Source organism: Electrophorus electricus, chromosome 10, assembly GCF_041902795.1.
Source record: "Electrophorus electricus isolate QZ-2024a chromosome 10, ASM4190279v1, whole genome shotgun sequence".
In the NCBI taxonomy this organism is placed as follows: Eukaryota; Metazoa; Chordata; class Actinopteri; order Gymnotiformes; family Gymnotidae; genus Electrophorus; species Electrophorus electricus.
This window is the reverse complement of record NC_137506.1, coordinates 18,845,811-18,868,844: the sequence shown is the minus strand read 5'-3', so window position 1 is coordinate 18,868,844 and position 23,034 is coordinate 18,845,811. Positions and strand designations below refer to the sequence as shown.

Below are 23,034 nucleotides of genomic sequence, written 5' to 3'. Positions count from 1 at the left end.
ATCTCTTTAACTGTATGAAGGTCTGAATTATGTTTAATGGATAATTTAATTGGCCAATTGGTTGCAACATTTTGTTAACAATAGAGGCCAACAAAAAGGTGTGCATGAACAGTTATGCACACAGTGAATGACTAAAGTAATCGACCATGAGGTCTCCCACTACTAAAATTCAAGCAGACAATCTGTCTTCTTCACTCTGCACAAAAATTGCACAGTGCCCCTCAAAGTCACAAGCAGGAGATGCATTATTATTGATTTTCTGTCCACCAATGATCAAGAATGTGATGATAGAAAATGAGGAGGAAGAAAGCCACAGTGCTGACTGAGCCTACATGGTGACACATGCTGGTCCAATGACGGTTTGCCAGTTAGATTTGCTCCTGTTTTTCCCCCAAATCTCACTTTTTACCAGTCATCATTTTTCAAGTGTTTCTTATCAAATAATAGCTATGTGGGGAACTTCACATATTAAAATGTGCCAGCAGTATGAAAAATGTGTCTGTTCTTGCAATGGTAAAACCTACCTAGCCTTATATGGGTAAGACAGCTAACATTTTTGCTGTCTTTTCTATCTGTTGATTCATCAATCCTTCAAAACCAGGCTAAAAAGAAAAAATAATGTAAATGTATGTTTGGTCAGTAGAACAATCTCAACCCAGTCATGACGGTCATGTGCTAAAATCTTTTCAACACTGCTGTGCCTGATACCCATATCAGCACAACACCCACTGTCACGCCACAAACATGTCAGTGTCACTGCTGGGATGAGAATGGCCTGCCACCCAAATAATATATACATGGGAATGTTCTGGTTATCAGAAACTGATGGGTAATGAATAGGCAAGATGCTGGATGACAGTTTGTGCATAACAACAATTGGGCTACAGTGCCATCTGTATATATTGATATATGTTTTAAATATGTTTTTTAGGCAAGTGGCCAATGAGTACAGGTACAAGACATGTCTCTAATACGAATGTTGAGTATAGGTGTTGAGTATATGTAATGCAAGGAAGTTTGCAGCAGAATCTTTCATATGGACCACTTGTGTTTAATCAGCAGAGAATAGTGTTATGGTGCATTTGATTGACTTTCACTATTTAGGAAGATGTCTCAATTTAACCAAAGCCACATCCCTAATGGTACTTCTTTTGTTTTAGTAAACCACATACAAAGGTTCAAAAACATAAACAGCTTAGTGTGCTATCTTGATAGCCATATTTATATTTTTCCTAAATCCCATTTAATGCTTAGACAATCCTTATTAATACTTCTTGGCATACACTAAATTCTCAATCTGTATTTCACGGGGACATTTGGGAAATTCCCTTGAGCCAATTCCATGTCTTTGATTAAATCCCCAGTCTTTATAACTAATCACTTCTGTAGTGACTTACCCACAGTCCTCCAGAAAGCTCACTGCTGCCATGGAAATCAGAGCTGACAGCAGAGCAGCAGTAGAGTTATTGTCTATTCTGTGGTCTATATTCTAGAATATCAATAAATAATTGCGATGAGTGAGAGAGGATTATAAAAAAAAAGGCACATATACTTCCATTTGCCCTATATAAAATGCAACTCTAAAATCTAACTTTTTATTTAGCAGATTAACCATCTTAGATGATTAATTTATGAAGGAAGCTTCGTGTTCACTGCTGCCCACTGTGTTTCCAAAGCTATAATCTTCTGTTATGATGATCATCTAGAAATGTTGCTGTTATATTACATGTCATTCAGATTAGATTTAAGGCCCACAGAAAGATAGCACAGTGTGCATTTATTTACTGTTTATGTATTTCATTGAAAGCTAGCAAAGTGTGCATTTATTTACTGTTTATGTATTTCATTTAAAGCTATCAAAGTGTGCATTTATTTCCTGTTTATATATTTTATTTAAACCTAGCATGGTGTGCATTTATTTCCTGTTTATGTATTTCATTGAAAGCTAGGACAGAAGGCATTTATTTATTGTTTATGGATTTTATTTAAAGCTATCAATGTGCATTTATTTACTGTTTGTTTATTTCATTGAAAGCTAGAGCAGTGTGCATTTATTTACTGTTATATATTTCATTCAATATTTGGCATCTATGACTGACACAGCATTTTCCTGGTCTAAGGCCAGATAAAGTCTGTAGCGATGTGTATGCAAACAGGAGATCAAACGACTCGGTTTGACACATTATTGAGAAGCAGTTCATCTTGCAACAGCTTGCATGCCTTTGGGCCAAACAGAAAGTACAAAACACATTGTGCAAATAGATGTCCATCACTTTATATAGCAGAGTTTTCTAAAACATAACTTTAAGGAAGCTACTTACATTTTGCTCTTAGTATGTGCTTAGTTAACAGATCCATATGTCCATGGGCTCAGTTAACTGAGAGAAGGTTCTGCTTTACTTATGGCTAATTAATTCTGATGATGTTCCTCTGCTTTCAGTCAAGGGAAAGTCTTGCACTCTGTTCCAGGAGACATTGCTCTTATGTTGCATATTGTATTTAGGCAATACCAATAAATAATACCAATATAAATCTGTGATCAGCAAGAATATTTTTAGAAAGATTACTAGAACATATACTGGTTTAGACATTAGACATAAATGTATCTGTTATATTAATAAATGTATCTCTATATCTGTTTTATATATATATATATATATATATATATATATATATATATATATATATATATATATATATATATATATATATATATATATATATATATATATATATATATATATATATATATATATATATATATATATATATATATATATAACTCGTGCATTTCAGTCAAGAAATAAGGCAACATGTATTGCAGTCCTTGTTCACCAAGACAGAATAATTGTTTGAAAAGAGCTGATCTGAGACATTGTCAAAATGACCTGCAACTGAGAAGGCTCCAGCCATCACAGCAGGGCCATGGATGTATGTTCACCCATGAAGCAATCAATTACAATAACCTGACCTGCTCTTTTACTTCACATCACATGATCTGTGGAATGACAGGCCCAATTAATTCCATCTGTCTCTCCTTCTGCACATTCACCCTCATGTAAAATGCATTCAATCCCTGTACCACAATTTCTTCTGACAAATTAGTATAGCTAGGGGAAATACAGAGGCAGATGTGGTCTTGTACATAAAATTTAGCGCAGTGTCATCATGTTGCGAAAACAAGAGCTGTGAAAAAACCCTTTTCCCCAAACACAATCAGAGACCGTCAATAAAAGTGACTGTGTTTGATAATTACGTTAAGAATAAATGTAGAGTCAAGAAAAATGTGCTTGTTGAGTAAACCTGCAAAGCTAATTAAGTGTCTAAACTGAACTCTCCAATCTACACTATAATCCACAGGCCTCCAGCTTTATACAAGAAAGATTAATTGGTTTGCTGTTATCCTAGAGGCTTTCACTTGGAACAGAAGCGACAGTCTGGTAAGCTTCACTGCAGGTCTCAGCAAGTCAGTGAGTGGAGCTGCATAGTGATACACACCCGGTATGACACACGGGTTTCTGCTCTCAGCATGGCTAAGCCTTTCTAAAGAGGTGCACTCACAAGTGGTCTTGAAAATGCAAGAATAAACCAGATGGACGTGAGCAATCTCCTGAAGTCAGCAGATGAGAAAATAAGGATGACAAGCCTGTGCATTTATTGAAAACATGCATTATCAAGGTCAATAAATACAATTAAAATGCCAAAATGTTCTAGTATGACCAAACTAATGTTTTACCTGGAAGCAAAGACATTTAACATCAGGGTTAGTCATTTGACATGAAGTTTAGTCATTTGACAACGGGACATATTCCTCAGAGACACAGCTTCTCGTGAACCTATTCCATCACTTGCAAAAGCTATTCCATTAGACCTGTTTACCACTGGTGTAGCCTAAGGTTACATTCACCTAACACTTTTCACCTGATATTCTCTATTCTGTTCCAGGCCCTAACATCCCCATACTTGACGATGATGTCACCCGCCTGCTACCTCTTCCCTTCCAACAAGGACAAAAGGTCCCGAAGATGGTATTAGGAAGATGGTATTAGGAAGCTTCGAGCATAACCTTGTGTTCTCGCTTGTGTCTTTGCTCTTTGCTGTCTTGATTGTTCCGTGCTCTATATAGTGTATATAATGTGGTATATATAATGTATATAGTGTATATATTGTAGTGTATATAGTGTATATAGTGTGGTATATTTAATGTATATAGTGTATATAGTGTGGTATATATAATGTATATAGTGTATATAGTGTGGTATATACAATGTATATAGTGTATATAGTGTGGTATATATAATGTATATAGTGTATATAGTGTGGTATATATAATGTATATAGTGTATATATTGTAGTGTATATAGTGTATATAGTGTGGTATATATAATGTATATAGTGTATATAGTGTGGTATATATAATGTATATAGTGTATATATTGTAGTGTATATAGTGTATATAGTGTAGTGTATATAGTGTATATATTGTAGTGTATATAGTGTATATAGTGTAGTGTATATAATGTATATATTGCAGTGTCTGTGTTCAGTTGTGGCACTTCTCACCAGGTGTAGGGTGGGTTGCTGTTTGTTTTGCAGTTTTAGGTTTGTCTCTTTTGTGCCCTGTAAAGGAGGTATGGAAATGTGTATGTGTTTTTTTCACCGCTCTGCTAGGTTATGTAGTCCCACTTTGGTCAGGAAGTTTCTTTATTCTAGTTTGTTGATTTAACCTTTTCAGCGTTGGCCCACCTGAAGTCTGTCTGGTGTGTTGCTGGTTTTTACCTATTGTATTATACTATAATTTTTCAAAATACAACGGTTAACTATTTTATCACTGAGTCTGTTCCATTTTTTTTTTACTTACATATCCATGATTCACACTCAGTTGCAGTTCTCATTTAACTCCGATTGATCAATTACTCATTTCCATCACAGTCTCTAGACGAGGTCATAACACTATTAATGTGAATTGCAATAAACTTGCTTGTAAAGGAGTAAAATTATGGAACTAATCTATTTAAGACAAACTTGCTGTGATAATGTTGCAACAAAAAGCTAGCAGGCAATTTAGGACAATGCTCAGAGCTCAGATGGGCCATGGCCTCCTGCCACTTTGGATCTCCATAGAATGATGTTGATGTTATTATCATTCTGGGTTAATTCTGATTTTAAAAAAATACAGTAAAAAATTTGGACACACCTGACTGAATGTTAGGTTTTCATAGCCTTAAAGGCATTAGAATCTAATATAATTAATTAGTCATTAGTATTATTTTTTATATTATATTTATATTAATTTATATATGAAATTAAAATAATAAAATAATAATCCAGTTAAAATTTTTAATTTATTTTAAATTCCCCCTCAGCACATAGCTTTAATTTAGAATTAATGTTTCTTCCTACACATATGTGAGAATTTCTTTAAGACATCACAAGTGCCTCATGAAGCTGGTTAAGAGACCACCAAGAACATGCAAAGATGTCATCAAAGCAAAGGGTGGCTACTTAAATATTTGTTTAAATAATAAGAATATTTCTTTAACAGAGCATAATCACATATGTGTTATTTCAATGCTTTTATACCTTTAATATTTGTTGTAAAATGAAGTAAATAGTAAAAGTTAACAAAGAGTAGGCATGTCCAAACCTTTGACTGGTATTGTATATGTTTGTGCTTATTCCATTACACAAAATACTTTTCAGAATTCAAAAAGATTGTTCAACTCACATTTTTCACAAACAATTTTTAAAATAACAGAACACAGGAAATATATGAAGCCCTGTCAGCTGGAACCCTTGTCAGGACACATAGGCAGAGAGAATTTATTTTGAGCAAACTGAAAATCATAATCAGAGAAAGACATGCAAACACATCAAGTTCATATTCTCAAGCAGATGCCCAGGCAGAAGGTAAAATACCAGAGAATCGAACAAACCAGCAAACAGGAAGACAAACCAACACTGGCATACAGAGGAGGCAATCTGGACTAAAGCACAGTAAGACTTGACAACACATAAAAGGAAAGGACAGATAGACATATACAAGGGTAATGAGGCTGGCACAAGGGACAGGTGAGCGCAATCACAGGAGACAGGTGTGAGGGTGGAGATGGGGACTCACTGGGCAGGACCATGGGTGGAGACAATACCCAAAACCAACAAAGACATATGACAGGCAAAGGAAAGTGCTTTAAAGAGGCTCGTGATCACTAATGTTCAAATGACCCGTCAATCAGAAAATAAATAGTTTTTTAGTTAGAAGCCCCGCAACCATCAGCAACTTTAATTGCAACATACTGTACTTCTCTTTTCTGTTTTATAAAAATGTAATAAAACAATATAAAACATTTTAGAGAGAGTGCATGAAAGAATAAAATTGTATGAATGAGTTTTTTAGATGCATGGGAATCTAAAACAGAGGTAAAATTTATGTATTTACTTGTTGACATGGTCTCTCACAGATTATATGCCCATAGAAGTTCTTTGTGTGTGTGTGTGAGAGAGAGAGAGAGAGAGAGAGAGAGAGAGAGAGAGAGAGAGAGAGAGAAAGAGAGAGAGACAGAGACTGAGAGAGGAGAGCGAGAGAGAGAGAGAAAGAGAGAGAGAGAGGCTCTTGGACAGCCAGAGTTTCTCCCAAATTTTAACTTATTCCTGCTACAACACATGCAATTCAGCTAGGTCTGAGCATTCTGAGCATTAAAGTGGTGAGTAAAAGGTGTGTTAAAGGAAATGAAAAACACTAAACTGTGCTACAAACACCAGAACTAATTTTAGATACATTACTATGGATTACCTCCTGTGATGTGCACCAATAAGACCACTGTCAACACAGTTACAACATACCCTAGTTAAATGGAAATCATTAGACCAAATACATAGAGACAGGGAAGATGACTATTCACAAGTCCGCAGATGCTTTTGTCGCTTGACAGCTACAGAGAGAAGGCAGGCAGGGGCATGAGTTCAAAGTTCAAAGTTCAAAGAGGTTTTACTGTCATTTCAGCTATATACAAGTACGCAACAAAAACGAGACAATGTTCCTCCAGGACCATGGTGCAACACCGAACAGTGCAACAGACAACATGCAACATTGATGTGGCTGGATGTCAGCATAAAAAAAGCCACACTCAAGCAATGTCAGGGAACAGCCTTAAAATACAAACATCAATGTGTAAATAGAAAAGGTGTACTCACTCTTAGGGGAAATAAAAGGTTCTGTTTATTGTGAAAGGCATGATGTTTGAGAGAGAATTGAACAATTCAATGCCTAAATAATGGAATTCCAGAAGGAAATGTTCCATTTAAAAAAATGGCCTGCCACTGGATTTGAAAGATCAATACCCTTTCAAACTCTTGCGCTGATATTAGTAAAGAAAAATGTTTTTATATTCATAAGCAGGAGACTCTTATCTATACGGGGTTGTGTTATGTATTGTGAATGCATTGTTATAAATTTTCATTCCAATTACATACATCCAAAATTATCCAGTTGTACTGCACTGTAATGGACTGAACTGGGCACCTCACATAATCTTCTTTCCTTGTGGCATGATTGATTTTGTTTAAAGATGATTGTTAATTCCAATAAAGAACACTGAAACAGCATGTATTTTACATTAATCCAAATAACATGTTTTTCCTTATGAGTAAGTGTGGCATCGTTCCATTCACATCACTCATTCCATTTCTCTCTCTCCCTCTCTCTTCCTCAGGCTTTGTTGACAATGACAGTGTTGTGTGATTCTAGACTGGAAGCATTTTCACTTTCACATTTTCCCTTTACATCAATTTCCCTCAACACACTATGTGCTCATAGAAAGTCAAGACAAGACAATCTGCCCAAAAGCCAGGAAAAAGGTGCTTTTGACAGATCTACAAGATGTATTCAATGTTACTTAAATTGCTTCAAGGGCACATGGTTTTGTTTATTTCCTCTCTATTTATTTATTTATTTATTGGAGGTGCAAGGTGACCTCAACCCAATATTTATAGTAGAAAGAGCCAAGAAGCATCTTGTACACACAGTGGTGTTGTGCATTACATAGCAAACGCCTAAGATATCCAGACCCCCTGATGTACATCAAAGCATGAAAAACTTTTTTAAACAAAAAGGATAGCATGGTACTGGAAACCAAACTAAGAAGAATAATTTTTCTCTGCTCCAAATGCTAATACCCTCCATGTTATTCTTTACTTTGAGGCCGTTTCTGTTGACACGTTGTCTGCTGAGTCCAGAAACAGTAAGAGATATACCATTTCATTTAGAAAATGTATCACTGCCATGTAATACTCAACTCATGCTGGTCAAAAAATTCACTCAGTGCTGAAGCATGTAATCCCATTTCAACCCTAAATCTCTCTCCAACATGGAAAAAAAATCACTATTTAAACTTTATGTTTAGAGCCAATACAGGAAATTAGTAGCTTGTTGAGTTAAAATACTTCTTCAATGAACATTTTGCACTTTTTTTTAAATAAAAGCTTTTCATATTGGTACCTTGAGATTGAGAGGCTGCTTAGTATTGTAACACAAATGGAACTGTGATCAGTAGTGTTGTTTATTCCACTCACAAACTTAAAGGGTGAGCAACTGTAGTGTCTTGAAGCATAAGTTGTTTCTGGGTAATAATGACCTTAGACAAGGATGTTGAGCTATGCTTTAAAACATTGATATGGCGATATTATATCCTGCTTATCGCCATGTATGCCCTGACTCATAAAGTGTCAATCAAGACACTGTGCATCCTACCGCTGTGTCATCCTGATTACATGTTTTGCAGATTGGTGTATGCCTGTGCATTTCTAATTGCACAGGTAATACTAGGATTTCATTAATTTTACATGACGCATACTCACAGGCTGCAGATTCAAGATTCAAAACTGATAATTTCTGAAAAAAATAAAATACAATTTTGCAATTGACTCTGCAATTTCTTTTGGGATCAATAAAATGTTATCTTATTTTAAAGCAATACTAGACTTTAAATCACATGCTCTATAAAATGTAAACTTCTACAGTGGTCATAGTTAGGTGCAGCATGCTGAGTCACATAACCAGCAACAACTGAAAATGTCCCAAGAAAGAAGTGTTGAAGTGAAATGACTTGGAACACTGGGTATAACCACTGTAAACATTTCACAATAGTAGTCGAAGTGATAACTTTTCCATACTCCTGACAGTGCACACTGATTTAAATAAACAAGTCCCCCTTTACTGTTATTTCTTGAATGTATACATATGGTTATTTAACTTTGGAAATACAAACACACCATGTGCACAGGTTTTTGAAAATATGTGATCAGACTCAATTGGGCCAGTAGTGATACTGAGAATGTCGATGTTACAGGCAATATTTATGGCTCTTTAGAAGAGTTCACAATGTGCAAACAGGTGAATCTCTCACCAAAGAAGCCATTCTTTAAATATGTTTTTTAAAGCTCAGATCAAATTGTGTAAGGATGAATTTTTGAGTACTGTCTAAAAGTTAAAATCATTTCAATATATGTATTTCTTTAATCTACCTGGAAAAGGTGTAAGGATTGACAAGGGTTTCAGTTGATACTGGACCTTCAGATATCAACAAATTGCATAGCCAAATACAAAGTAGTTCACCATAAAATGGCTTTGGGATGTGCTGTTATCTGACTCAGACAGTTGTTCTTGAAAAAAAAAAAGTACTTATTCATTGTGCCAGCTCACTATGCATAAACATTATGAATGGGTGCTCTGGGCAATTTTGTTCCAAGCACAGAAAAATGAACTTGAATCAATAATTGTGTAGGCAGTGATGTTATCCCAACATTCACATCAGCAATAATTAAAGTTAGTTTTAGTTCTTTCTACTGTGGCAGATTGAGTTCTTTGTACCTTGACACTTTGTATTGTAACCCACCTCCTAAACAATCAGCAAAACCTAAAATTCAACATTAAACCAAGTTGTGAGTGTTCTAGCCTCTATGCACTTGACATTATGGCCAAGGATAAAGATTCACTTCCTGTGTGCCCTGTGTGCTTTTCCTGTCAGTATTTCTCTCTGCTTGTAGGATCCTCTTCATTCTAAAGGATAGCTTTGCTATTTTCTAAGATATACTTTATTAAAATGGTTGATTCCCATCTATATTTATAATAGCATAACGAAAAACCTTACAAATAGCTTTAGCAAAGCAGCCTCCTGCCAGGCTTAAAGGCATTCTAATGGGCACTCACTTAAGCCTTCAAAACCCCACATAAATTTCACATTCAAAAACTTCTTTTGGATATCAGTAGACAACTACTTGCAGTTGATGCAATACCTCTGAAATTCTGAACAAACAGATAAACAGATAAACAAACAGATAAACTTCTGAACAAAATAAATAAAAGCTGATAGAAAACTCTAATGCTGCTGGTAATGCCATGCTATGCATATTCATCAGTAATAGATAAAGATGTTTTTATACTTAGATACCTTCTTTGACATTTAAAACTTGTTCTATTGATATTTTATCAACAATTAATATTGGTTCTTCAAAATGGACTCATTGCTTGTATATTTCCTTCCTTGACATTCCAAGAGTACTGAAGAAAATACTTTTTTGCTTAGCTCAGACATGCATCAGCACACTGTAACCTCTTTTAAATTAAAATTAATAATTAGATTAACTAAGAGCAAAATACTGTTTACAGCAAATTAGACACCAGTTAGAATACTTTTAAGCACGTGAAACCACCTACCTGATAAACTGTTTCTGAGAACACAGCTGGGATGTGCTCTCACTGTAATTTGTTCAAACACACTGGGTAGATGGCGAGTTATTCTTGCCTAGTGTTTTCATCAATTTAGGTTTAAATTTGAACTGTTAAATTGCTGTACACAGTGGCAAACATTTGTGGCCCTTAATCTGAGATCATTTTGCTTTAATAAACTAAATTATGACTTTCTTAAAGTTTCTATTGTAGTAGGAATAGTCTGCTGTGGCTAAGAATAGCCCAACAAATAGAACAGAATATAATTTTGTATTATAGTACACTGAAACATGACCAGAGTGCTTATTCCAATCAATTTGTCATGACAACTTTTTTAACTTCCTTTTGGTTTGGTAGTCATGCATTCAATAATCTAAGTGAGTAGGAGTGCCTTTGGCTTCTGTGTGGCATGTGGGTGTTACGTTAAATGATAAAGGTTAACTTGTTCTTGGCCTTAACCCTTTACAACACATCTCTAATATTCTACAAAGTAATTTATTAATCTGTTATTGGCTTACACTAAACATTTTTGGCTATTCTACAAGTACACATTTATGAATTCAATATTTCAACTTCATTCTCATAGTGTAGTAAAGTTATTTCTTGTCATTTTTAGGAATCATTCCAAAGGTAGTTTTAAAATATTTTGTGTGTTTTTTTCTTATTATAACCCCTCCAATTATTTTTATATGGCATCATGATCCTTTTGAATATTTCTGGCTCAATTTAACCCATGTTAAACTGCAATCATGATAATGAAGTCCAAAAGCATTTTCCCTTTTGCAAAAATACACATTTCTAAATATTACCCATATTACCTAAATAATGTTTACACTTTTGAACTTGTACATGCCCAGATATGCAATGTCTGGTAAGCTATAGAATGAGGCAGATGGTGGTTTATTTCAACAGAGATGGTCCAGACGCTGTGAGGGAGAACTCAGAGGGACAGAATTTCCCCATAGACTCTTTATAGAGTCTTCCTGAAAACAAAGTTAATATGAGCTGGGACACAGAGCCATGGCTATTGATTAGCTGTCTTTACCCATGAGCACCAGAACGTGAGTATAGAGAAAGCCAGAGAGTAAGAGTGTTTGCAAGAGAGACTGGGAAGGAGAGCAAGTGAGAGAAAGAGAGAGAGAGTCCTGCACTAGCCTGTGATATCTTTATCTAGCATGCAGTTTAAGCAGATTATATTGTGTGCTGCAGAGAACTGGAGCCCCCCTACACTGCAAGGTGAAGCAAGAGGCAGCTTTCCTGCAAATCTGTGCATGGACGGCCCCTCTGGTGCCCAGCCAATTGCAATGCATCTCAGTTGTCATTTGTAATGTTTCAAATCAGAGCAGCAAATCAGTTTCATGCACCGCTGGGTGACTATATGATTCATAAGCCCCTATGCCTGGGCCTCAGCTGAACCATGACAGATTCCAGTGTCCCATAGAAAGCCTGCAGTGCACAGACAGCCTGCAGTGCAGAGACAAGCTCCTTTTCACATGGTGGCCTGCAGGAGAGCCACGCATGTGTATAGATGGAGCTCATGCAAAGGCAGCACTATGTTCTCTTAAAGGTGTGTTAGTCAAGATTAAAGAAACACCACATCTACCAGTTAAGTAAGTGTACACAGCAATATTGTGCAAAGTGTTGATTTTTTATTTTTTTTTTACTCTTTGGATCTGCTTTCCAACCCCAATCATGAACATAACGCACAACTTTAAGATCTCCGCTGTATCCAGCGGAGTTTTCTACGATTAGAATTAGCAATTTATTTATTAAAAATATTTTGTTATTTAAGAAGTTGTTAGAAAAAATGAAATGCATGGTAGCTGTTATCTCAGGGTGGGTCTATTTGTATACAGAAGCCTAGAAAAATGATTTGCATCAGGAGAGGTCTACAATGTTGTTCTACTTGGTAAATTATGATGACATACTATTACATTTCTTTTTTCAGAGAGACTTTAGTCTAATCATGTTACCCAAGTACCCTACAATTCATCTTGGCATAGCAATGTCGTTTAACCAGAGCAGGCATCATACTCCCATGTGTGGAGGTGTTATGGTGTTAGCATTTGACACATAGTGTTACTCATTATGAAATTTAGCCTAGTTTCTTGATACTGAAATTATAAAGCTGTAAACACTTTTTGGATCGTAATAATTTGTTGCTGTCAGAATAGAGTTTTGCTGTCCAATATTTCTTTGCAATGAGCTCCAATGAGTTTATCAGTCACTACCTGTTAGCTAGTTAGCATCATTAGCTGCAAGGGAGTTTGATGCTGTTGACCAGCATTATGTATATTTCTCACCCCATGCAATACTTTACTTAAGCCTCTAAGTGATAGGATTTATCTACTCAATTTGTTAATTAAATTCTATTACTCAGTTCAATTATACAATTTGAATTTATGTTTCCAGTGGGTGGAGTACTGGGGCATTGAGGACTGTCTAAAAAAGTGACAGGAGGTCAATGTAAACACAAAACAAGATTCTATCCAAGAGTAAGCAGGTTTTCTCAGGCACATAATACACATTCTGATGTCATTGCTATTTTCTTTTATTATTATTATTATGTTCTACATGTTTCACAGTTTATTTGTTCTAGTAAGAAAATTATAGTTTCTACCATCTTGAATGTTCCAAGAAGGGGTAATCAAATGTACCTGTGAAGTAACCAGTTGCCCTTTAATGAACCTTTAAAGCCCCAGATCCCAAACATTACCTTTTCGTTTCAAACCTTTTCCACAAACTCACCTCTCAACCACTACAGATTGACACTGGCGTCTTAACCAATGAGTTAACTTAGGCTGTGCAAGCATAGATCAAAGAGTGGGTGTCAGTGCGTGCAAGCCAAAAAACGAAGGTGGCAGGGGTCAGAAGAGAAGAGACGCAATTAGCGAGAATCCTCTCTGACGCATATCAGAGAAGAAGGGATGTGGACCCAGAGGTGTGAAATGAGTTTTGGTGTGGAGATCAAAGTGGCAAAGCTGACAGTAATGTAGGACCAAAAGCTAACCAGTCAACGAGCCAATCTCTAAAGGATTCCTCAGGCATACTCCTTGCCAACTTGCTTCTCTGAGTAAAAGCAGCTTAATCCACAAGTGTCAGTGAAGCAGCTATTTATTCCCCAGCCCTCCAAACCTTGGATGTTTCTTATAGGACACTCCCAAGAGATCCACATTCGTTTGCATATGCACATACACAATGCTTTCTTTTTTATATTAGTTTATTTAATGATACAAGGATTATGCTTAAATGAAGGTCATGGTAACAAGAAGAGCAAAAGATTTCAAGTAGCAAGTGCTATTGAATAACACTCTTCAAAATGTTGGCAAGAAAGCCAGTGAGCACACTGTGGTGACATTGTACAGATGGACATAGAACTGAGCCATATGGCAGATGGGTCAAATAAACACAAACAACTCTGATGCAGCTTAACACTGAGGATCTCAGGCACAAGATCACTGAACATCACTTTTACTACTTGAGCAAACATGACCAACAATACTACTCATTACTGTTTGAAGCCTAAGCATAAACAATGCCTAAAAAGCAATCATTAACAGCCAACTGGAGGGCAAAGGAGAATGTGTTTCATGCAAAGCTCTACCGCTCATTCATCAGTATGCCACTACAGTACTTCGATAGACACCATACTGCCTGCCCTGCTGTGCATGCCTACTATAGCTTCATGTTTTAGTTATTGCCAGCTCCAGGTCACAGGTATTCATGGTTCCAGGCAGCCCCCTGGAGCAGGTTGTCTATTTTATGTCCAGAATTTGCTCTTCAGACATTTTTTCATATATAATTCTGGCCACCCACTGAGGACTGGCGCTTTTGTAAGGGATGGGGATTTTTGGAGCCCTCTTTTGGAGGACTTGAGGAAGGATTAATGCACACAATGAAGTATTGCAACATTTGAATTTGGACAGCTTCAGAAATATTTTGGATCTCCTCTATGTAGGAACACATGAACACATGTTCAAAGGCAGTGGTCAGACAGCAAAACATCGAAACACTGAGGGAAGGCCCCCAGTGTCATAATTAGGAGCAAGAATTCCACCAGAGTGAAATGCCCAGCATAACTGACAGGATGTTAAGCTGAGCTCCAAGTGGTTGGGTAGTGTTGGGACCCAGCAGTTCTCAGATCTGTTTGCCTTGCAGCCTAAATGCATTACCAGCTAGTGATACTGTATGGGGTCACTGACAGCACCTCCAGCAGTTTTCTAAAATTGATCGCTGACATCAAGAAACAGTGATGCATGCAAATTTGACATGGATTTTCTCCAGGGTTCCCAAGTTGAAAGTGTACAATTTTGTAATGCTGTGAGTGTAATTCTATTAAGGCTGGTGTTACATAGGCCTTACACTTTAAATGGAATCCACAATGGCTAAAGTGATCACTATTCCTGCTTTGTTAGTTTTGTTTTTCAGCTGCCAGTGTTGTTTATCACTAGGTTTGCTTTCAGTGCTATGAATATCATTCACCATAACATAATTATAATAACATGCACCAGCTCAATCCAGTAAGCCATGATCCAGAATTAATGCTTCATCCTTGAAATAATGAGAAAGGGCTACTATCTACAAGAGTCTAAACAGCAACAGTAGACCCAGAGAGATCACTGAACCATAAACTGTGGGTTTCCAGAAATGTCTCTAGTTTGTCTATTAAGTTAATAGATATTTTCACTTACAGTTAAAAAGAAACTAATTTTAAATATTAACTGGATCTTTGTAACAGTCATGCATTTTTACAGACTTCATATATGGGTACAAGAATGACCATGCTCTACTGAAAATATTGGCAAAATATATATGATCATTGAGTACATACCCTGAAAAATTAAGCGAAAGGTTAAATAAATCACTGAGGAAGTGCCAATACTATCTATGTGAACATTTCACTGTAATTTGGAAGCAAAACAACTACAGTGATAACCATGCTGTTGTGACTACATTGTGGTTACAGAGATGATCATGTGATATACCTTTTCTGAGGCTGCTGAAAAAAAAATACCTGTGTTCTGATCACTTTTTTCTGGTCCCTGTGTTTTTGAATGGAATAACAAGTGGGCAATGGTATTTCAATTATTACCACTGTAAATTGATCTCAATGGTTCAACTAGATATATGAAGGTCAATTAATTACTAGGTGATTTGGTAATTAATGAAGTGCATGGATAAATCTACAAATGCACTAATCATTTAAATATGTTTTACATTTAAACTCCAGAGATCTAAGGCACTAAAAAGCTCTAAGGAGCATATGAAATGAATACCATATGTATATGGTGGTTGTGAATACCAAATGTAACCTGGGACTATTTATTTCTTCACTGTTTATACAACTCAACATTTTAATAAATGGCAGCGCCTCCACTTATCAGAAGTACTGTGTGTAAAATGTGAATGCAATATTATAAAATGTTTGACTAAATATACACTTTAACATATTTTAATGATATCTACTGTAAAAACAGGGACTGGCAGATTAATGTTGTAAGCATATAAATATCAAGGAGTACAATCCCTTTTTTATTATTTTTTAAAGTTTGGAGATAAGTACACCAACACAGTTTTGAGATTATAAATTCACAGTATTATGTGTAAACTAGCATATATAAAATGTTTTTTAAAAGTTTGTTTGGACCATGGGCATGTTTAGCAGAGAAACAGCTGTTATCATGATCTGTTTAATTTAATGAAATCACTGTTTATCAGGTCAGGCAACAGTGCTGGCTTACCTTTATTTGTATTCTATCTTAGTGCAATTCAATGCATAATGTTGCAGTTTGGATTTATGATAGTATCATTTGGATTTATGATAGTATTACATTTGATTGGATGCATGGTAGAATTGCATTTGGAAAATGACCAATGCGTTCTTGGTTTTTGTTTTACAAATGTGGCTCATATGAAACCCCTTGAGAAGCACATTCTCCAATCACATACATGGATACAGTAAACTGTAAAATATGTTTCTTCTTTTTTGTTTTAAAAATTTGTGTTTTTTTGCTCTATTAGATTATGTTGATTCATCAGCTGGCAATGATCCCCTCATACTGGACATTTCTCTGTAGCTAAGGTCTATAAAATATCCCTGTAGAAAAAAGCAAATAAAATGAATGACTCCAAAAGAAGACCTCTTACCTGGCAGATCAAGTAGTGGAGACGGGTTCAGCTTAATACAATTGCGAGTTGAAACCCATTTCCTGGTTTAAAAATGGGCTATAAAATATGCACAGTGCATAACTGAAGAGGAATGTTACTACCTTTTATTTTTATGCATGGAATTATAGTTTAAATTTGCAGAGTGTAGCACGTTGCCTGCTAGGGTCATCTGTTCTTTGTTCAAGTCAATTCATCAATACTTAACAAAATAAAGCAACATTGCCAAGTGAAGTAAACAAGTAAACAAAAAAACACTGTATAAAAGGTTCAACATTTTCAATGCTTATCTGACCATGAGCACAACACATATGAGGGACTTCCCCTACATGTCTCAGTATGAAGGTGAATTGAGGTCAGTTGTTTCTTTTCACAGATCATTTCTCTTTGTCAGTGTTTCTTATTGTTAAGAAAGTGCCTGTGTAATTCAAATTAATTGGCAGGTTTTTTACCAGGGAACAAATTGCAGTGAGAACAAATATTTTGACCATTATGTAGAAGAAAGTAAATCAATAAAAATAGATATGAGAATTTCATATCTTATTGAGTTTTTCCCCAGCATTATGCATTTTGCAGCAGGAGTGCAATAGTAAGCCTTTCTTAAAGATGCAAGCCTATTTGATTTTCCATTTCATTATGGTTATTAAAGAAGTACTTCTGTAAACAATTGCAGTTGGTAAATGATATATGCTCTCTTAGTTGTGATGAAAAAAGAAACAATCTAACACAGAGACAAATATTTCTATGTGTACTCTCCACAGAAAGCCTATCATAGCATTATGCATGGCTAACAGGGACTAAGTATGCATAAGCAAGGTAAGGAGATAATGCTGATCTCCCAAGACTCCACATCATGTGGCACTGACCCAGCAACACCATTTATCCCCATGCTACAACAACTGCCACCTGTAGCTGAACAGTTACTAAAATGAGAATTTAAATCAAATTGATTTATATTTGTCCCTAGTACCACACTTATATTTCTATTTAGAAATACCGAAAACATAGTACTTTGCTTAATAAGAGACCATCAATCCACTTTTTGAATGAACCAACATATAACCTCATTCTTTGTTGCATGAATTTGTGTGTTAGTACTTCATTATTTCAACCAGTTTTGAGTAGTGCTTAGTGCAGAGAATCAGAGGATAAAAGGCAATTGTGACGGTGTGTGAAGAGAGGCAGGATGCAAGCACTGTATAGAGCGATGATTATTAAGGGCAAATCCATAATCGTAGGTTTCATGACAGTCCAAGGGCGAAAAGTCAGCATACATAACCTGGACACAAAAGGAATACAAAAACACAGTGCAAACCGTGGGCCCACAATGGGATGAAAACAACGAACGATAAACAGATGAAATGACAAACAACTAGAAAGCACATGGTTTAAATACACAAGGGAATCACAAGACAACAAGGAACACCTAAGGACAATTAGGAGCAGACAACAAAACAAGACAAGAAACGGAAAAACTGGGAACAAAACCGAAACAAGGAGTGGAATCAGGAACAAAATCAAAACAAGGAAGCACATGGAAACCATTGCCGCGATGCCAGAGGAGGGGAAAATGAAAACCAAATAAAAACTCAGTGAGTTAATTAGATGTAAAGGTCTGACACCAGAAAAAAAAAAAAAAACTTAAAGACCTAAAGTGTTATTAAATACTTCGTAATTTTGGTGCTGCATTGTTATTCAGTCAATCACTGCACCCAGACTGTAAAGATTACATGTAAGCCATGGCCACCACCATCTCATCTCCTCAACTTCATAAGAACAGGCGTAGAGGGCAGTGGGTAGTGAGGACCCCGACTGGGTCTTGATGAGCACAAGCCCCTGCACTAATCACCTGTTGTAAAACTCAGCCATCCTGCCAGTCAACCAATACAAGAATGAGCTGGCTAAGGAAGCTATGTGCAGTCACTGATGATGCATACTGTTCAGCAAGTATGAAGGATTCACAAAGCACTGCATCTTATGTAAATGTATGTAAATGTTAGAACTGCATGGGTGACTCCTAAACACCTCAGTTCGCATAGTATGACATCATATGAAATTAAGCAATAAAACAAATAATTGTGTGTCAACAGCTCAGTGCTATATTTATGAATGTGCTGATTTAAGCAGTCTCCAATTATGCATGGCCTGTGAGCAGTTTTAATAACAGGTCATAAGGAACAGTCCGAAAACATTTAGCATCACATAAACTCCAGTGTCAGTCTTGTGTATTGGTCATTAGCAGTAATATGAATCAGGGTCAGTGTCTGTAATTCATGATGCATGAGATGCATCAGAACTCTTTCACTTGTCAGTGTGCATCCTCTGGCTCTGAACCCAGACACACCAAGCCACCAACAGAGTGGGCTAAGCAAAAGCAAAGCTACAAATGAATACTGTATACCACAATAAGAAAGCAGCAAGGTGTATTTTATGGACTCGTGTTTATCTTTTGTTTATAACAAAAACATTTTGAACACAGAAAAGTTTTACAGAAGACTTCCTTTTCTTCCTTTTTTCACAACTCAAGGAAAATTGTGTCTATGTAACTTCACATACACACTTATGTTGTGACAACACAGTAAAGCACCTTCTCACTGTTGCTGATTGGTAAAATAAAAAGATTACTGTACAGTTTGCTTTCATACATTCTCACATAGCTATTGTACAAAAATTCAATAGAAAGCTTCATACACCGAGAGTAATAACAAACTAAAAACAATGAATCCCCAAATCTTTAATGTTACTTGAAATGTTAAAACAAAAAAACAAAGAAACACAAAAACATATAGTGTGATAATTACATTTACTTCATTCTTTCACAATTATGGAATAATTATATGTAACAAAGGCAATAAAACTCTTACCTGTGCACAAAATATAAAAATAAACATTTTCCAAATAAGAAAAATAGACATTGGTTATATGTTTTGAAGGGTGGCCTGAAACTTCAAATTGAAAAGGGGGCAGAAACATTTTAGTTTTATTTATTGGCCCTGTCAAGACTTCTGCCACAATCTATGGGTAACTTTCTCATGAGCTTCAGTTATTTGCCTGAACTTGATACACTGATAAATGGGGGGCAGTGAACCAGGTATAGCCACTCTCACACAGTTCCTGCCAATTATATCTATATAGGTCAAGCTAAAACTTTAAGGACTTTACCCACAACTTATCCAACAAATGATTCAAAAGATAAATAAAAGACAAATGATCAGTGTTAGAAATGATCAATGTTTGGAGTTTTAGTTTTTATGATTGAATAACCCTGTACAGTACTATCTTATAGCTGACAACTGACTTAATATTCCTCCTAAGGAGAGGACATTTTTCTTTCATCACATATCATCGACGAACCATTACATTAATATGTAATTTAGTTTTCAAATGTTTACATGGATAGCCAATATAAAGATTACTAATAAATACTTAAATATATTAATATTACTAAACAGAGAGGCACACATTTTCTAATAACATGTAATGGACAATTGTCATATAAAAATGTACATTCAAACCCCTGTCCCCCTTTCCTATTATTTAATAACAAATAAAACAGACAATTGTATAGATGTTTTCTCTACATAATGCTATGGGTGAAAAGTTTCTTTGTTGGACTGGACAGACTGGAATTTTTCAATCCATTCAATTGTTTCCAATAAAAGAAAAAGAAAATGTTGATTTAAAACATCAGATAACTTAAGGTAGAAATTATATAAAAAGAAATTAAAAATACCTTATTACATTTGCATTTTATTTTTTGATTTCTCCTCTTGGTAAAAATGTGTTCCCATCTGCTGAGTACATTCAGTCTATTAAGATGCACATGCACTTAACTGGGGTAAATCCTCTTGGCAAGGTAAAGTGCACAGCCTGAAAGAGCCTCTCTTTTATTGTCTGTCCATTTACAGCGATACTCCCTCATCGTTCATGATTGGGCATCAGTCAACAACTGCCCTCATACTGGGAAGGCAGTGTGTGAAGGTTTTCCCATTCAGGCTTTAGTGATAAGGGCCAACCTGTGCCTAGGCTTACTCGTAGAATGTCAACCTGGAGTCTGTAAATCGATCAAATGGACAGAAAGACAATATCATTAATGTGGGGATTCATGCACTACAGTCATCCACACTTCTGGGATATCCAATCAATGTGGTCCCAAGAATCCTTCTGGAAAAGTCATCAGTCCATTTGCTCCATTTCCTGGAAAGCACTGTGGTTGGTCCGTTATCAGACTGTACTCTCCATGACCCACTCAGAGCTGCCAAACATCCCTTTGTCTGCCTCACCCTCACTCTCCTCACACTGCTGCAGCATGCCGTTCACCGAGAGGCTCCTCTTAGTCCAGATGTTGCTGATGCGCCGTGGGTAGGTTATGTATCCTGACGCTGATGCCCCAAACTCACCCATGTCGAAAGAGTGACTGCGCTTAGGCTTGCTCTCCAACGGCAATGCCCACAGCCGCCCCAGTCTGGACTCCCCGCGGCCCAGCAGAGGCTCTTTGTCAGAAATGGGGTCCACGACTACAGACACGGCTCTCGCCGACGAGGGGCCACCCAGATCCCCGGCTGGGGCCTTCAGGTCTAGGGAAGCGAAGGCACCCAGCAGGTGGTCCAGGTTCGGCCGTGTCTTGGCCGGAGCCTGCCTCCACCTGCTGGGCAGGGTTCTTGAGTCATGGCGGAGGTGGTAGCGTGCCACCTTCTCGCATCCGATCGAGTCTGCCGAGGAGGAAGAGGAGAGGCTGCTCCTTAGGGAGCCGCACTTGAACTCCACCACCTCGTCCTGCATCACAACCACAGCCTTGGGGGCCAGGGGTGGGGGGCCCGCATTCAACCACTGTGCCGCCTGCAACCCGCCGTTGGTCTGCGAGTAAGTGTTGCTGACAGTCACCAGCTTAGATACCTGCAAACCGCTGCTCACCTTGTACCGCACCATGAGGATGACAATGAATACCAGGAGAGTGGCCACGATCACGCCACCTATCACCAGAATCATGGTCCCCCCAAGGAACTGGGTGTGTAGGGACTGGCAGCGGGGGTAGTCATCGCGGGTCACGAACTGTACGCAGCCCACTATGTTGGTGGCAGTGAGGGTGGTGGCAGTGTCGTCCCAGATGGCAAGCACGCACAGGTCATACTGCATCCCCGGCATCAGGTTATTGACCACAAAAGCTCTGCTGGCCACTGGGATCATCCTTTGAACAGGACAAGAAAGAGCATGACTTTAATCCCAGCATTGCTACTATGAATCCCAGCATTACTACAGCGAAAATAGCACAGATCAAAGCCACTGATTAATTGGAGACATGTACATATTTATTATACTGCAAAGGGACACATGGAACTTGCAATGGACACCAAAACTAAAGCATATTTAAACCTAATTTAAAAGAACACTGATGAAAAGCTCAAAAACTGGAAAGTAACATGTATCACCTAAGGTGAGTGGAAATTTGCTAATTTCAAGATTCATCACTTGCCATAATCAAATTGAATAGTTGTGCTCAAATTACCAGGTATATTTTCTTAGAAAAACAGCAAAATACCAAATAGTGGCTAAGATAAATTCAAAAAAATTTTCAAAATGTTCAAAATTCAAAATTTCTTTAAATTCTATCTTACAGTGTAAATAAATAGGTTGAATAAATAATTATTGAAATAAAGTGACATGTCTAATTTCTGACTAAACATATGAATTATTATATATATATATATATATATATATATATATATATATATATATATATATATATATATATATATATATATATATATAACATGGGAGAGAGAGTGAGAGAGAGAGAGTGAGAGAGAGAGAGTGAGAGTGAGCGAGAGAGCGATATTTAAAATTATAATAAAGTGCACAGTTTCCAAAGAAAGACACTGTAAGGGGTCCTTCCTCTGCTGTGCAAGCAAAGTGCTTCACATATAAAGTATATATATATGCATGTGTGTGTGATAACAAGTGTGCTACACAAGTGTACTACACTTCTTTTAATAACATTGGCAGGATATTTAATGAGAAATAAATTGAGGAGGGAAAAAAACAAACAAAAAAGGAAGATAAGCAGCTTGAAATACAGAAACAGACTTTTTGCATCATCATTGATTATCCTGACCCAGACAGAGCTCCTCTGCAAGTTAATTAAA

At 36.7% G+C, this 23,034-nt stretch overlaps 1 protein-coding gene across 1 annotated transcript in view; it reads right to left on the bottom strand.

The window, feature by feature from the left end:
* Positions 1 to 19,308: 19,308 nt before the first annotated feature.
* Positions 19,309 to 23,034, bottom strand: part of LOC113591837 (leucine-rich repeat and fibronectin type-III domain-containing protein 2) — a 73,972-nt gene continuing 70,246 nt past the window's right edge. The window contains exon 4 of the mRNA XM_035533117.2: positions 19,309 to 22,079. Within this exon, the coding sequence (XP_035389010.1) occupies positions 21,116 to 22,079 (964 nt within the window). The 3' untranslated portion in view covers positions 19,309 to 21,115. The remainder of the gene's footprint in view (positions 22,080 to 23,034) is intronic.